This window comes from Hydra vulgaris, chromosome 08 (genome assembly GCF_038396675.1).
Source record: "Hydra vulgaris chromosome 08, alternate assembly HydraT2T_AEP".
NCBI classification, from domain to species: Eukaryota; Metazoa; Cnidaria; class Hydrozoa; order Anthoathecata; family Hydridae; genus Hydra; species Hydra vulgaris.
This window is the reverse complement of record NC_088927.1, coordinates 14,213,151-14,231,450: the sequence shown is the minus strand read 5'-3', so window position 1 is coordinate 14,231,450 and position 18,300 is coordinate 14,213,151. Positions and strand designations below refer to the sequence as shown.

The 18,300-nt window shown below is 26.5% G+C and overlaps 1 protein-coding gene across 1 annotated transcript; it reads right to left on the bottom strand.

The window, feature by feature from the left end:
* Positions 1-13,440: 13,440 nt before the first annotated feature.
* Positions 13,441-16,549, bottom strand: LOC136084183 (uncharacterized). Its single transcript, XM_065804306.1, has 4 exons — positions 15,974-16,549; positions 14,952-15,365; positions 14,602-14,674; positions 13,441-14,263 (listed from the first exon to the last, which is right to left on the bottom strand). The coding sequence occupies exons 2-4, from the start codon at positions 15,224-15,226 to the stop codon at positions 14,147-14,149; spliced, it is 465 nt and encodes a 154-aa protein (XP_065660378.1). The 5' UTR covers positions 15,227-15,365; positions 15,974-16,549; the 3' UTR covers positions 13,441-14,146.
* Between the last annotated feature and the right edge of the window lie 1,751 nt (positions 16,550-18,300).

Genomic DNA, 18,300 nt, shown 5'->3' with positions numbered 1-18,300 from the left:
ATATAAGATATAAACATCATGACCTACCTGCTGGCTTCATAAGATGAAGAAGTTTGCTAGGGCTCTGGGTTTTTTTAATAACAATTGCTGTACTACAAATATAATTCATTGGGATAAGAGTTTGATAGGTTATATTTATATATCAAAATATTAAGTGATTTTCTACTAATATATAATTTTCTACTAATATATAATTTTCTAATTATTTATATAAGATATAAATTTCTAATTAATATAAAATTTCTATTAATATGTAGTTTTCTACTAATATAGAATTTTCTAATTATTAATATAAGATATAAATTTCTAATTGATATAAAATTTCTATTAATATATAATTTTCTACTAATATATAATTGCTCTGTTCTTTTAACAACATTGAGCACTATATATATATATATATATATATATATATATATATATATATATATATATATATATATATATATATATATATATATATATATATGAATATATATATTGAAAGTTAAAAACTTTCAACTGTCATAGATTGATCAATGTTCTAAAAAGAGCAATAATAAAATAGTAGAAATCACTTATCAACTGCGACCTAAATCATTATAATTGATTATTTTACTTAATATAACTTACTTAATATATCTTATTTACTATAAATATAAACTTAATTTATTTATATATATACAGTGTTGTGGTAAAGTTAAGAACTACTAATTTAAAAAAAAAAATTTTTTCAAATAAATTTAATTAATTTTTACTCTAAAGATAATGAAATAGTCTTTTTTCAAACATATTAAATAGAAGGTGAGAAAAAAAAAAGATTTATTTTTTGAAAATTAATTAATAGAACCTAAATAAAAAAAGATTAAATGTTATGTGTTAATTTTTTTAAATATTTTTTTTTGTGAAAAGTTAAGAACCACGATTAGAAATGCGGCAGAAACGTCTTTTTTTAATCTTTTTTTTTTTACATTTTTTGTTTAAATATTTTATTAATGGCTTGAGTCATTACGAAAAAACCAATAAAAGTATAAAAAAAAAGTATTTCATTTTAAACAAATAAAAATTCTTTTTTTTGAAAAAATTAGCAGAAATGCTGTTACCTATGAAGATCTTGCATAAGTAGTGCATTTTCACCAAGAAGGTAAAACCGCTCGTGAAATTGTAAAAATAATAAATCAATCACAGTTCGGTGCTAAAAATTATCAAAAGATCCAAAGACATGAAATCTTACGTTCATCGCCATCGTTCTGGAAGACCGCGTTTGACGACACCGAATGATGATCGCCTTTTAATCATGTTGGCAAAGAAAAATCAAACCATGCCAATGCATGAATTAATAAGGGAATGGAAGCTTTCAAATGGACGCCAAGCATTGGCATCACTTGTGCGCAGGAGACTAATAGCTAACAATATGTTATTGAAAAAAGCTGTTCTAATACCGCGATTTACCAAACGACATAAAAAAGCGAAACAAATTTTGCCAAAGCGTCAAAGAATGGTCTAAAGAAAAATGGAAGACAGTAATGTTCAGTGATGAGATGAATATCGAGGTTTATAACCAAAAACCGAAGTATGATCCACAGGCAGCCTTCAGCAATATTTAATATTGATTGTATCGTTCAAAGAACAAAACAAGGCAGCGGGTAAGTTGAAATATGGTGGTGCATGACATAATATGGTTTCGGTATGCTTAAATTATTTGATGGTCGACTCGACTCTATTTATTACGTCGATATTTAAAATAACAACTTGTTACCATCAATTGATGCATTTAAGCAAAGCGTTCCGTTCATTTTTCAGCTTGACAATGCACCATGTCATAGCGCTAAAATTGTCTCTGAATGGTTCGAAAGCAAAAATATTGAGCGTCTAACATGGCCACCAAATAGCCCAGACCTGAATTTTATTGAAAACTTTTGAAGTTTGCTTATTAAAGAGATTGCCAAGAAAGCATCAAAGAGCCTTGAGGAGTTGCGCAATATTTTACCAACAATATTTGAAAATGTTTCCAAACATATTTTAGAGTATTTAATAGTTTCAATCCCAAATCGTATAAATAAGTGCTTAAAAATTCATGGTAGAATTACGCGTTATTGGGTAAAAATTACCGTTTTTTGTTCTGAGGTTCTTAACTTTTTCACAATTTTTTTTTAAATAAAATGTTACCTATAAAACTTTAAATACAATTTTTTTATTTATTTAAAAGTTTTTTTCATTATTATTTTTGTTTTGTTTGTCTATTTTTTAATATTTATTAATATTTTTTTTATTAGGAAAATGTATTCGATTAAATAAAAGTTTGAAAATAAAAATAAATTATAATTTATTTCTTGGCGTACTTAAATATTTCACAATACTATATATATATATGTATATATATATATATATATATATATATATATATATATATATATATATATATATATATATATATATATATATATACATATATATATATATATATATATATATATATATATATATATATATATATATATATATATGTATATATATATATATATATATACATATATATATATATATATATATATATATATATATATATATATATATATATATATATATATATATATATATATATATATATATATATATACATTGTCAATGATACTAACAAGTTGTATCATTGACAATGAAACGTTGGCGAGAGACAGGTGATGTGAAATTAAAACCTCGAATCGGACGCCTTATGGTTACAACTTCTGCTACAGATTGAGCAATAAAACGACCCGTGTTGAAGAATCCAATGATATCATCCGCTGCCGTAGCAAGTCAACTGTTTTCACAAAGTTAGTGCAAGAACCATTCGACAACGTTTAAGTGACACTTTTAATCTAAAAGCGTACCGACCTGCACAAAAACCGCTGTTATCGAAGAAGAACGTTCGTGATAGATTACTTTTTTTGCAGGAAATTCAAACATTACACTTGTGAAATGTGGAATGAAGTAATTTTTAGTGACGAAAGTAACATAAAGTTGTTTTCTGCAGCATCGAAGTTCGTTGTCCTGCTAATAAAAGATTTGATTCAAAGTTTTGCAAAATAACTGTTAAACATTCAACATACTTGATGGTATAGGCCAACTTCTTAGCGCCTAACCGAGGCTCCCTCTCTTTTCTCCCACAAAATACCACTAAAAATGCACATAAATATATTACCTTACTGGATGAAAAGCTTTTGACAGTTATGCAGATTTACAACTACAAACCGTTTATGCATGACGGTGCAGTTTTTCACTAAAGCTGCTTGATGCTCTCTGCCATCAAGCAGCTTTAGTAAAAAACTGGCTTCAGGATCATGGCGTTGAGGTCTAGATCCTTGGCCTGGGCAGACCACAGACCTTAACGTCATTGAAAAGTTGTGGCATATAATAAAACTAAAGATTGATAAAGAGAAACCATCAAATTTAGATAATCTTTGTGCCATCATTAACCGTGTAGAAAATAACTGAATGAGAAACTTTCTCATTTTACACTGTTTCTTAAAATGCAAAAAATATTCGTTAAGTGATCTTCTACGAATTTAAAATTGCTCTGTTCTTTTAATAACATTTAGCATTCTATTTTGTAGAATACATTTTTAAATTATATACGTATATATATATATATATATATATATATATATATATATATATATATATATATATATATATATATATATATATATATATATATATATATATATATATATAGATATATATATATATATATATATATAGATATGTATGTAGAGAAAGAGAGAGATTTATTTAAATGATGAAAAGTTAAAGTACATTGTCCATAAGGGATTCAATGGTAGTGAGATAGCAAATTGCCAACGGATGTGCAAGTAAATGAACACTTGACACAAGGAAAAGCCATTGCAAATATTTTTTGCGCCAAATAAAAAAAATTTTCTTCCAAAATAAGTTTTTTCTTAGTTCGCCCTAAGAATTTAAGGCTTTATGTTTACAAGGTGTCGACATCTTTTTTTCAACGCCAATACCTATTTTCTAAACAGTTTGTATTTTTTGTCTTTAACACCTATTACGTTAACATAATCGCCAATATAGGTGCTCGTGTTCGAATTATAAAACCTTTTTAAGCTAACACCTTTTTTTTCAGACAGGGAAACCTTTTTTCGTAACTGTGTGTATATATATATACATATATATATATATATATATATATATATATATATATATATATATATATATATATATACATATATATATATATATATATATATATATATATTTATATATATATATATATATATATATTTATATATATATATATATATATATATATGTATATATATATATATATATATATATATATATATATATATATATATATATATATATATATATATATATATATATATATATATATATATATATATACATATATACATATGAGTAGAATGAAAGAGACAAAAAGTTATTATTTTGATTATTAAATTATTTTTTGAAAAAAATTATTGCATTTAGTCTTTACTAATTTCTTTACCACATTTATTTATTACTATCATTTGTTACCATCATATATACTAATCTATTTTTCTTTTTTAGTTAAAAATGCTATTTTAAGTGTAGCTTAGAATTGAAACTATTTTAATAAGTAAAAGTTTATTATATTTATATTTCATATAACAAATGTAGTAAGATGGTAAATATTTACTGAAAGTAAATGTTAATACAAGTGTACTTGTGCAAATCATTTAATTCTAAATCTTCACTTTTTTCACTAAACAATCTTGCGGCTAAAAAGTGTCACTTTGTGAGTTATTTTTGCCGCACAATTACCTGGGAATCTCGGAGAACATCTTCTCAACATAATTAGATAACTCCATTCATACATTTTTTTATTTTTGCAGTGTATTAAAGCAAGCTTTTTTGTTAAAAATAACAATGCACAAACAATTTCAGCATTATTTAACTTTTTATGTTAAAAATGTAAGCATTTTAAAAGTTACTTTTCCTTAAAAGTACCTAATTACTTGATTGCATTGAAATCAAATTTTATTAACTTGCCTAAATTTGCAATAAAGTTTAAACGTTTTTCAAGGTAATTCGAAAGAAATTGATTTTTTAAGTATGTTGTTTATATAATTGTTATAGAGAACTCCATTAATTTTCCAATGATGCATTAAAAAGATATTTCTAGTATAACTAATTTTTTCCCTATTTGCCCTGTTTTATGCCCAAATATGGAATTTTACGTGACTTTGCGTGTTTTATCATCAGAGTATGATTTATTTTATTCTTATAGAGTTTACTAGAAGAGCCTTTAAGTTTTGCATAATTATCAAATTATGCTATGAATATAAACAATAAAAACAATAACTAAAATTCAACATAAACACCTCGAACATGTTCTATAAACATACAAATTATACAAACTAAACAATGGTCATGTTAAAAATGCATAAAATATTTGAGTTTAATCACAACCACAAAATTGTAAAAATATCTATACTGTCGAACTATCGAAATGTTGCAGGATTTTTTAAAGTAAAACAATATGATGCATTTATTACTTTATATTTTTATACTAATATTTTATGTAAATAAAAATGTTTTTAAACTTGACAACAAAAATTCAAGGGCACAAGTTATAGCAATACTCAACAAAAAAGAGAATATACATTAATTAATTAGATTACAAAAAAATAGTTTGCATCATGCAATAAACTGGATCCATACATAAATAAATGATACAGGAACTTCCAGCGTGCAGTTTGCTTTTCATTCCTAATGAAGCTTTGCTCCTTTGCTAATTTCGCTCTTTCTGTACGCTTGCCACTTCGATCTCGCGCACTTGTAAACCATTTGTGTATAGCTCAATATCTTTCGTAGTTGCACTTAAAGTTAACGCAGAAAGTTAATTATTTACTTTAACACTCAATATTCCCCTAATATACTTTTGCAAGTAACTCACAATTCTTTTTCATAAACTTTGGCATAAAATTTGTCATAACATATTTATGGTGAAGCACCTTATTTGTCACCTAATATTATAGTGATGCAATATTAATATTTATTATTAAATAAAACAATCCCACGCACACAAACCACATTTGCAATAATATCATTAAGTAAAGGCAGACTAATCTTATTTAGTTTTAGTTTAGTTAAAATATCTCCATGAATAGTCTGTGACTTTAGTTTTTTGTACAGTTTTGAGAATTTCTTCCAGATATGGTCTCATATAGCCTACAAAACATAATAACGAAGCATTTTAAATAATTGGGCAATGTTGTTAACGATAATTCTGCCTGAAATAAAATTTGTGAAAGCGAGCTTTACGGTATTATCGTGGACAGAAATTTTAAGGAAAATCAGTGTCGTACAATACAAAACAAGGAAATAACAATGATGATAAGCTCGATCACACCGATCAGTTGTTTTAAGTAATATTTATTTCATTGAATACATTATAAAACATGCAGAAATACACCAAAATAAATAGACCACTGAGTACAGAATACACCCTACACACATAATTAATAAAATTATACTTTTTTCTAATGTAATCTTAACCTAAGCCATAATCAAGACTTCACCTACAGAAACAAGAGATGTGTCATAAGAAGCTAATCTACACTGACTGGTTAAGTTTGTAGTAGCCGTACTGTAGATGGCTGGTGAAACGTGGGTATAAGAAAGAGCAGCAGGAGAATTTGAAGTACATTGTATAAGATGAGCAATCATTTGTCATGGTTGAATAGATGTAGAGCGGGAAGAATTAATTGAACAGAGGCGTACAAATTGTAGAGGCGAACCGGGAGGTTGCAATAAATTTGATTTCCGGGAAAGACGTTCTTCATTGTCAGTATTAGAATCTGAATAAATTTGCTTTCATGTTATTAAACGCCTAAAAGTGTAGAAATATTTTTTATACAACATAATCAGTCTAGATATAGGCTATGAATGAAAATGTTGATATATTATTTTAATAAAATGAACTTTACTAACTTAGGTATTTTGTGTTGTAATTATATTATATTAAACTTTTATTTTATATTACAATATTATTAAAATATAAAATTTATAATATTATTTAATTATATTATTATATATTATAATAAAAGAAGGAACACGCTACAATTTTTATAAACTAAGTTTTAGGAAAAGATAACGAAAACATGTTTTTTGTAGTTGTTATCATAAATATGTATACTAATAAGTAAAAAATTTTTATATACTCTAGAATATACACAAAATTGTAAAACAAATTGCGAAACTGGGTTAAAAACGCGGGTAGGAAAATATAGTTAAAAAAATTTTTAATTAAAATTTTTTTTTTTAAATAAAATTAAAAAGAATAAATCTAAGTATATAGCATTATTTAGGTAGAAATATTATCAAGTAGATAGAATCTAGTTGATAGCATTTCCACTTTTTGTACCCTTACCGTGAAACGCTTGATAAGTTCGATTAGCAGGTCTACAATCTTTATATAAAAAGCAATATCTTTTTTTATGTTTTAAATGTTTTCAATATTGATGTACTTTTCTCATTATCAAAAAATTTCATTTCTCTGTTTTCTATTAACGACTTTTGTTCTAACAAATCTATATATTTTGATTATTTTTTTACTGCTTCTTTTTAAATTATTTGCAATAGTTAATCCTAAACCTTACTAACTTACTTACTTAACCTTACTTAACCTGAGTACTAGCTTAGTCTTTCTAAGCTTTCGAGACATTGTTTAATTGAGGTGAGTTTTGATCCCGGAGATAAGAGTTTATGACGGATTAAATTTAGAGCGGTATTTTAATGCACTAAACTACGTCGACGTGTTGGTTTACAGTGTTTTAAAATTATTTAGCATAACAAAACTGCTTTTTTCGCAGATTTTTTTTCTTTGTAGAGTTTTTTACTCTATGATGTTTACAAACCTGTAATGATAAATCTAACTCAGCAGATTGTTTCAGAAGTGAGCAGATTGTTGACAGGAGTGATCTCGGATAAGGTCATTTAGTTCAGCACAGTGTTTTGCGTTTTGCTGAAAAACATTACATTATAGATTTTGTTCATATTTTCCCGAATTCAGCAATCAAAATTAATAGGCGCTAACTCTTATTTCAATAGAAAAAAAGTCGCAGACCTTTGAAAAAGAATTAAAAAACATAAAATTTCTTATCGAAACGCAAAGAAAAATGGAATTGAATGAATATGAAGATAACAAAGAAGCAGAATATAAATTTCGGATATTGAAGAATAATCTTTGTATAAAATTTTATATGAAAAACCCTTAGTTGTGAAACTTTCTCAAAAAAACTATTTTTGAAAAAGTTTTTAAAAAATTGAAAGGCCTTAAGAATTTTTAAACTTTTATATTTTTTTAAATTTGTAAACTGTGTTTATTTTGTAGCCAACAAATTTCTATAAATCAAATGAAAATTTCTCAATGCTAATTTCTCAAGTTATGTCAAGATTTGTCAAGTTCGCTTTTTAAAAAAAATTTTAAAAATTATAAGAAAATGTGCCTCTTTCATAAAAACTAAAAATTTATTCTTCTAGTTTTGATGAATGATGCTTATGATTGATGATGATTGATGATGAATGATGACAATGATGATAAATGATGATTGATGATGAATGATGACGTTGATTGATGATGATGATTGATGATGAATGATGATCAATAATGATGATTGATGATGATGATGATGATTGATGATTAGCTAGGTACAAGTGCGCCGCGATATTTAGTTAAATGGGTGCAAGAAGGAGTGTAATAATAAAATAAAATACAAAACTATTAAATATTATATCAGTTGTTAATTGTAAGAAAATTAATAACATTTGTTACATTCAAAAATATATAAGTTTATAACAATCAAAAAAAAGTGTAAGTAAAGTTTATTACAATTAAAAAGAGTTAAAATATACAGGAATGTTTTATATAAAAATAAAAATGTATTTATTTTTTAAAAATTTTTAAAGTTTATTACAATTAAAAATTGATGATTAAAACGATATATCACTACATTATAAAAATAAAATAAAATTAGATTTTAAATCTACATTATAAAAACAAAATAATATTAGATGTTGGTACTGTATATGGTGAGGTAAACAAATGGGTGATATATCGGAATTAAAGGAAATAGGTTCATAATTTTGTGTAGTAGAAATGTGATAAACTTCCGAAATATTATCAAATTCTTGCGCGTTATGAATAGGTTCCGTTACAATAAATTTTTATAATAGTCTTTCACCCCGTATTCATAAGTCTTGTTGTTTTCTATAATTTAGGGAAAATTGTGGTGAATTCGCAAATGTAACATCGTTCATTCGTCAATTTACTTGATTTATTTTTGTTCTATTTCCTTAAATTTTTTAGCTTAATCACTTGTTGAACATCTTTTATTTTTTAATTTATTATTTCTTTGTTCATTTGAATTAAACATTATTACGTGTCTAAATAAAAAGTTACAATATATAAAAAAAAATCGAGAAATAATTTATTTAATGTTCATTAGTAAGTTTAGTAAGTTTTTATATATATATATATATATATATATATATATATATATATATATATATGTATATATATATATATATATATACATATACATAAATATATATATACATATACATAAATATATATACATATACATAAATATATATACAAACATAAATATAAATATATATATATATATATATATATATATATATATATATATATATATATATATATATATATATTAGGGTGTCCCAAAAATATGAAGTTTTAAAATATTGATGTCTCACCCCATTAAATATGTCTGTATGGTAACAGTAGTTTACCTGCCAAATTTTAGCCCATTTGGACAATGTTTAGAGGTCCCGCAAGGGGTCGAAAGTTTCCGATTTTGGTGTTTGATCGTTCGCTACCAACTTTTAATACAGTGTTTTATGATTTGTTTATACAAATGAAACAAAATATATAATTCTGAAAAAATATATACATCTGCTATGTCTTTTATTTTTTAATTTCAAAAATTAGGTCGAAAATGATTGAAAAACAAGATTTTATTGAATTTCAGTTCGCTTAAATATTAATTAATAAGCATTTATGTAGATTATGCAAATAATTCAAATTTTAGCTAGCGGTTCACGATTATATTCTGCAAAGTTTTTCCTATGCTGTTCAACTACGTGAAGCAAAAATTGTTTCTGCTCTTCGTCTTCGGTGATGGTTTCATTGAAATGTTGTACCAACGCTATTCCCCGTTCTGCAGAGTCACTGATGCAAACCAGATTCCTTACAAACACTGATGCAACTCGGAAAGAAGGAGTATCTGACCAGTTTTCAACAGGTACATCAAGAAACCTGGCATCAATATTGGATGTTTCAAAAAATGTTTTAGACGCACGCAAATTGTCAAAACTTTGTGGTAGTGTTTTCTAGTTTTGTAGTGCCGTCGACAAGTGATGAGAGCAACACAGGTAACCGATCTACGTTGACCACACTAGTAACATCGGTCAAAAGTTTCCCATCCCAATGAACAGTAAGGGAACATAATTTTCTTTTATAAGAGCTGCAGCTGGTTGACGACGGCGCTGACGATGTCTTTGCATTGTACTCCTGGAAAATATTGTCTCTGATATCGGAACACCAGCTTCGTTAAATGCCGATGCAAGAATCATAGTTGACTTTCTAATGCTGGTATTTGTGCTATCCAGCACAGCTGCAACTTTGGGAGATTTAATGTCTCTGCGATGTCTGCGTTGTGTTGTAGAATTTATTTTACTTGAGCACGCTGATTGTACAAGAAATTCTTCATCATAATTATCATCTTTATCAGAATCATGGCAAACGGATGATGTTGTTGAATGTGTTGCACTATCCAGTTGTTGGTCTGCAGCTGACTCTGCTGTTGATGATAACCCACTCCGTCCACGGTAAACAATTTTTGATACAGCATATTTTGCTGTATCAAAAAATTGACTCAACTTATTTTTGTATTTATTTTGGTTCATTTGATCAGTAGAGTTATTTCTCTTACGATGCTTCATCAAACGAACTTGGTCAGCATACATATCTTTAATTTTCTGTATTATGTGATGTTTTTGTCGTACAGGCAGTCTTGATTTTACCCAAAATGGGTGCAGTTGCTCGTGCACTTGTTGTGCAGCTTTATTAATGTTTAGCGTCTGTACACGGTGATAGAATACAAAATTTTTCATGACATCTTGGCCTGAAGGGAGGCGAGCACCTGAGATGGTTTCTTTTGGAAAGCCGATAAGCTATATGTTGTTATTGCTTCTGGTTACTGTAGATATAGCCATACCCTAAAAAAATAATACAAGTACCAATGACAGTATAAGTGTTATTAAGTAAAAGTAGTTTAATATTGTATTTAAATATTTTAATATATTTTAGAAATATTTGGAGAATACAATTAAAAAATGATTACATAATTGTTATATTATTAGTACAATAATTAACGAACTTACAAATTGTTGCTGTATTTCTTGTTTTTTTTACCAATTTATATACAATAAAACTCGAGCAAATTTTGTTTATTAATAACCAAAGAAAACAAAATGGCCACTAGGTCATGTGACAATAGCACTGCAGCAAATAATAATAAGTAAAAGTAAAGTTTGTTTCTAAACTTTTGTTTCAAATAGCAAGTTGACTGGTCAAAAATATACATTTTTTGCATTCTCTAATAAAAATTATCATTCTATAGGTAATTGTTAATAATATTTTAAACTCTAATTAATGTCAGCAGTAAGATAATTAAACTAGTTTGCATTTCTAGCTTTATTTCACTCGTTTTATGCATACTGTTTAAGATTATTGATACGGATTTTGAATTATCTCGATAGTAAAATTTTCAAAGCCCTTGGGGGACCTCTCAAACTTGTTCAAATGAGCTGTAACTTCACTAAATTAATTATTATATCCAAGAAACACTTTTCAGAGGGTGAGACATCAACTATTTTAAATAAAAAACTTCCGTGTATTTCTGCGACACTCTAATATAAATTTAGATAAATAAATATATATATATATATATATATATATATATATATACATATATATATATATTGCTGTTGGATGATTTAGTATTAAAATTACTAAACTCTTGATTGATGTAGAGTGATCAATATTTAAGAAAATATATATTTTTTTAAAAACAAAGCGTTTCATAAATATATATTAGAAAAAACGACTTTTAATGGAACTAAAAGTTTTATGCCTATAGGCAATCATCAGCCATGAAGTACAAAATCAAAAATATAAAAAACCGTTTAAAATTTACAAACTACGGTAGAATGACGTTATAGTACAAGAAGACGTAATGGAAAACTAATCTCCGCTATCAAATAATGAAAGGAGAAATTTATTTTTGTGTCTGCATTTAGTGACTAATTCATCTCTTAAAAAAGTATGAAAACGACACTGAGTTGTCTAAGGAAGTATAAGAGTTAAAAGAAAACAATTTTACATCTTAATCAAATGGAATATTATTAAACGCTGTAAGTCATACAATCTTAAACAAAGATTGTATGACTTACAGCGTTTACTAATATTCCATTTGATTAAGAATTTCTCTGTTAAACAAAGCTGTCAAAAAATTTGACAGCTTTATTTAACAGAGAAATTCGAAGTATTATTTTACAAAATAAACAATCTGCTAAACATAAGAGGCGAATTAATCTCTAAATGTACACACAAAAATAATTTTCTCGTTTCATTGTTTGATAGCGGAGATTAGTTTTCCATTACGCCTTCTTGTACTATAACGTCATTCTACCGTAGTTTGTAATTTTTAAACGGTTTTTTATATTTTTAATTTTGTACTTCATGGCTGATGATTGCTGATAGGCATGAAACTTTAAGTTCCATTAAAAGTTGTTTTTTTTCTAATTTAATTTTATGTATATATATATATATATATATATATATATATATATATATATATATATATATATATATATATATATATATAAAACAATAATATTAACTTTTTTTAAAGTTTTTTTCCCTTTGGGAAATTGGATTTAATAATCACACTTTTCAGCCATTTTGATATGTTTTATAGCCTATTTTTTAGCGATCTAAAAGCCCGGTTTTCTACTTCTGGTGTCCGGGTGCAATAATAATATTAGGGGCCCACAGATATAATTATAATTTTATACTAACAAGCTTCTTGACTTTTTGCAGTTGGTTGAAAAAAAAGGTTTCAAAAATAAAAAACAGAAAAACTATAGAAAACTGATATAAATCCAAATTTTTAATAATTACAATACCTTTTTGCGTATTTTTAGTCATTTTGAATAGTTGTTAAATTAATTACAAAAAAAAAAGTTTTATTAGAAAGTTCATTAGCGTTTGGGGACACCTAAATCGTGGAGCTTGAATCCATTTCACCAACTGCTCCCCTCCCTAGAAAACCGGCCCTGGAAGTCTATGTAATTAGGATTTTAATATCAATAGAACTATACTTAGATTACTGACTACAATAAATATTTCATTCAGCAGTTAAAGAAAAAAACAAATAAACAAAAAGTATAACTAATATACTAGACATTCATTTTATAAAATGTTCACACTCTCTTACGTTTCTTTTATTCTCTCTTGGACTAGGTTTTAGTCAAAATGAATTTGTGTCTCTTTTCGTAACCATAAACCTGTTTAGATGCCTCTTAGGTTAATTGACACAAAGTTTTAGGTTTGATTTAATAGCCTCTCACAGTTTTTCTGACGTTATGCAAAGAGTTGTTGGGGGCTCAACCTGAATATCATCAACAGAAATACGATTATCCCAAGACTCAGCATCAAAATTTATTTTCATTATGGATCTCAGCTTAAGCTTTGGTTTAAAAGTAATGTCTTCTTTCAATGCTCTTATTTTAAGGATTTGGTTGAGGGCTTGATTTCTTATATTCAGATTTTCATCCAGCAGCATGCAGTAAAGGAAATTTTCTTGCAAACAACAATATGAATTTCCTTGTATGTTCTTAAAACAATGCTCTGAATCCTGCTGTCTTGAAGCTTGACTAATTAAATGGTTTTGTGCAGAAGTTGACAAGCATCTTTGTATTTTCCGGAGCGCTTAATAGCAAACCACATTACTAACTTAGTATCCAATCACATTGAATTTCCGAAGCAGGCAACTTAATACATCTTTTTATCTGCTTGTTAGTTTCTCTCTTACTTTCTTTTTTCTCTGGCAGCTATTTTTTTATCGACTGTACCAATTTGAAATCTTTCTGTTATTCCAATTTTAGATTTTTGATCATTTAAATATTTTCTATCCAATGGTGGTATCTAAAACAATTTTAAACTTTTTTAACAAGGCGTTTACTCAGTATAATAATAAACTTGTTAAATTAACTTTAGAATAGAATAAATACAATAAAATAATCTCAAATATATTTTACAATATCCTAAACACTTTAGAAAATTACAGTTCAAACCATTTCTTAGGCTTTTTTATTATTAATAATAAAACAAAATAAAGTATTTTGCTGAGAAAATGGAAGAAAAGTACACTATTTTTTCACTCTGACGTGTATTTGATTGTTACTACCAGACTCATAGCTTTCCGAGTTATTACAGATTAAAGAGTTGAAAAAAGTCTAATTTTTAAAATCAAAATTATTTACCTTTTTGCCGCTTTCACAGAGACAAGCAAAGTGTGTTGTTTTGCAATCCAAAAGATTCTTACACTTAACAGATCTATGCATAAAAAAATTGCATGCATTATAAAAATATTTAAATTCTATAAGAACAATTTTAATATCATTTTTATAAAAAAAGCATTACAGAAAAACTGAAAACAAAAACATATCATTAAAATTATAAAACTATATAAAATCAACCAATACAATCTTTTTAATTTAGCATTTAACTTTAAAAAATATCATATCAAGTTATAAACAATTATTTGTATAAAGTTTTGCATAAGCTAAAAACAAGTATTACATATAAAAATGAAATTAACAATTTTCCTAACCTATTATTGCAAGCTACTACTGGAAGTCCACAACCACAAGAAGACAAATCAAACAAATGCTCAAATTTGTTATCAAAATATTCCTTGTTTTTGTTTGCATTTTTGCATTTTCCTTCAGCAGATAAAACTCTCTTAAGAAGTCTAGAAATTTTTTTGGCTACTGACTTCTGGTGGATCAAAGGAAGCTTAGGATTTACTCTACTCCACAGACCGATCAACTCATTTGTCACTTTTGAAATTATCTCTAGAGAACTAATACTTGTTACTTCATACATATTTTTACAAATAAGATATAAATATTGAATCACTTGTCTGTAGGTTCAAAGATCACTTATTGGAAGCTCTGATGGCAAACAAGCATACCTCTTGCTTTCATTACGAGTTCTAAGGTTTTTTATTAATTTAGGCATTTCCCTTTAAGTGTGTGTGTATATATATTTTATATATATATATATATATATATATATATATATATATATATATATATATATATATATATATATGTATATATATACATACATATTTATTAAATATTACATTAGAAATAGTGTAAAATGAAAACATAAATACTGTAAAAACAAAAATTCCAGCTTAAAGTGTTTTAATTATGACTTCGACATTCTAATTATGAGACTTTTTGTTTATCAAAATTCCTTGCGCCCCTCATCCCTAAAACAGATGATTCAATATTAGTTTGAACTCAAATCCCTAAATATTCATTAATTTTTTTAACTTTATATTTATTGGAATTTTTTATTTATAGCATAAAAACATTTTCCAGGGTGACTCTTATTAAATCTTACTAGTGGCAGTGACCTAATATATATACATATATATATATATACCTAAATATATATATATATATATATATATATATATATATATATATATATGTATATATATATATATATATGTTTATATATATATATATATGTTTATATATATATATATATGTATATATATATATATATATATATATATATATATATATATATATATATATATATATATATTATCTGTACCTATAGCTTGACGTAAAAATATGTGCTAACTGCTTTTCTTTTGAGACTTTATTTTGCATATTTGCTTTTCAGTTGTTGTGTAGTCACTACAATGATCACAAAACTGTTCTGAACCTTAAAAAGAGCAATTAGATTATTTTACCTTGACACTTTTTAAATATTTGAAGGCTATTAAAGTTATTGATTTTTGCAACAGCGAACTTAAGTTATGATTTTCTGAACTTTAAATAATTGTAGAGTTTTAAGCAAAAATGAAGTTAGGTACTAACCACAGACTTTAATCTTTACAAATTCAAATTTCAGTCAATCTGTTTTAAGTAGGTGACACATTATAAATGCATTCTTCACATTTAAAGTGTTGGGCCGAAATACTTCATTAATACCCTCATCTATCCATTTTTTTTTATAGCTTGTTCCATCTCCTGAATTCCTTCTAACCAAGCTGCTCGTGCATACGGACCGCTTGTAGCAATACCTACTGTTTTATTTTTCGATATATAATTTAATAAATTGATATAAATTTAAAGTTGTCACTAAAAAATAAACAACCGTTTTTAAACTATATACTTTTAGTAAACAAGGCATTTATAAAATCATTAAACAAAAACTAAACACAAATGTTTTATAACACTATTCTCATTTATTGTGACTTTGTTGCATTAATTGAGTAAACACAAAATATAAACAAAAAAGATTGAACCAAATTTTTTTATCGAAAGTTTAACTAAAAAGCAATTATGATACAAATAAAGTTATTCATGCCTTTCTGATGCCAAAGTATTATCTCTAATATCATGAAGAAAAAGGAAAAACACGAGTGTCGTTTTACGCGGTAACCAACCCATTTTATAGCGAATATCTTGTTTACAAATATTTTTATTTTCCATTGAAATATTTTGATTTGCAACAAATATTTTAATATTTCTAGAGTTACAAGGCTCAGTAAAAAAAATTTCATATCTTTTGAATTCCATATCTTTTCAAAAATATCATATCTTTTGAAAACAGTTTTACATTGAAAATTATTATTTGTCAATTTTTTATCATAGGAATTTTATCATTTATATATTGGTGGGTGATGCTTTCACCAGGCTTTTCTAGTACGGAACTTCATTGAGTGATTTGAATTAGAGGATTATTCGCATTGTGTATAAGTTTTCTTAAAACTTGTTTATAGATTTCGAAAGAAAAAGCAGACAGCGAAAGCAAATCCTCGCCATAATTTTAAACATCCTGGTGAAGGGGAATTAGTGAATGAACATTGTAAGTAATAAACGATTCACCATAAACAAACCATTCTAAAAAATCTGCAACAACTCAGCTTTTTTGTCAGGATCTGTCAAATACTAACTCTTATTGCAATACTAAATGCCAAGAAATGAGTATTAGTTTCATTAGGCAAAAAAATCCTTTTAAGACTACAGGTCCGGTGTAAAGAATAAATTGTTTCAATTCTATTGCTTTCTAATGCTTCAATTCGTTTAAAGAACGAGGCTGTCTTGTAAATTCACTAGACAATTCACCATTTAAATATTCCAAGTTTTTTGATATCTCATTATGTTGTAATTGTGATAACTTACAAATACTAGGTTCTTTTTTCAGGAAAAGGAGTATACGCCTAGCTTCACCTAACATGACTAAATGCATACTGTCGAGTGAGAAACCCGAAACACATGGAAAATCATAGTCTACAAAAATACTTTTATCTAGTTGAAGCAATGGCTGATACTTTTCTTGTGAAAATTCTTGATCACTTCTTATAGCACATCCAATGTTATTAAACACAACTCTTTTCTATTTATACTCTCCTTCTATTGTACACCTTTCACATGAATTATAACCGTTGTGAGATTCGATTGATTTAGCATTGCTCTTGCAGGTGCATCACAATAGAAATACTTTAATTTTACTTGAAACAAATGTCCATTGAAATTAGGACCAACCCCACTTAATCTACTAAACTCTTTTAATAAATCATTTATAAAACCAGACACTGGATCTGGTTAATGAGTTCCACAATAAACAGCAACAAAGAATGGACTCAACCCACCAAGCGAACAAAGTATTGGCCAATACTGTGTGTTACTACTTTTGAATAAATGCAATTCATCAATATTGACAACAAAAGATATGGGATTTAAATTTTTAACATTGCCCTTATATGAATTAAAAAATATGGAAACTCCATTTCAAATTCCTAAATAAATATATTTGCCACCACTTAAAAACAGTGATTCTTCATACCTTGAAGATTTCAACAACGCTCTGCTATCTATGGGCAGGTCTTTATGCCCATGATTTTACAAGGTGGGTAACAACTCATTTAT

What these genes read in the sequence shown, in the direction of transcription:
- LOC136084183 (XM_065804306.1), bottom strand. Translation starts at nt 15,226, where the DNA reads ATGTATGAAGTAACAAGTATTAGTTCTCTAGAGATAATTTCAAAAGTG. An exon ending in GTAGTAGCTTGCAATAATAG is followed by an intron (nt 14,675 to 14,951) that starts GTTAGGAAAATT and finishes TTTTATGCATAG; the next exon opens with ATCTGTTAAGTGTAAGAATC. An exon ending in TCTGTGAAAGCGGCAAAAAG is followed by an intron (nt 14,264 to 14,601) that starts GTAAATAATTTT and finishes AAATTGTTTTAG; the next exon opens with ATACCACCATTGGATAGAAA.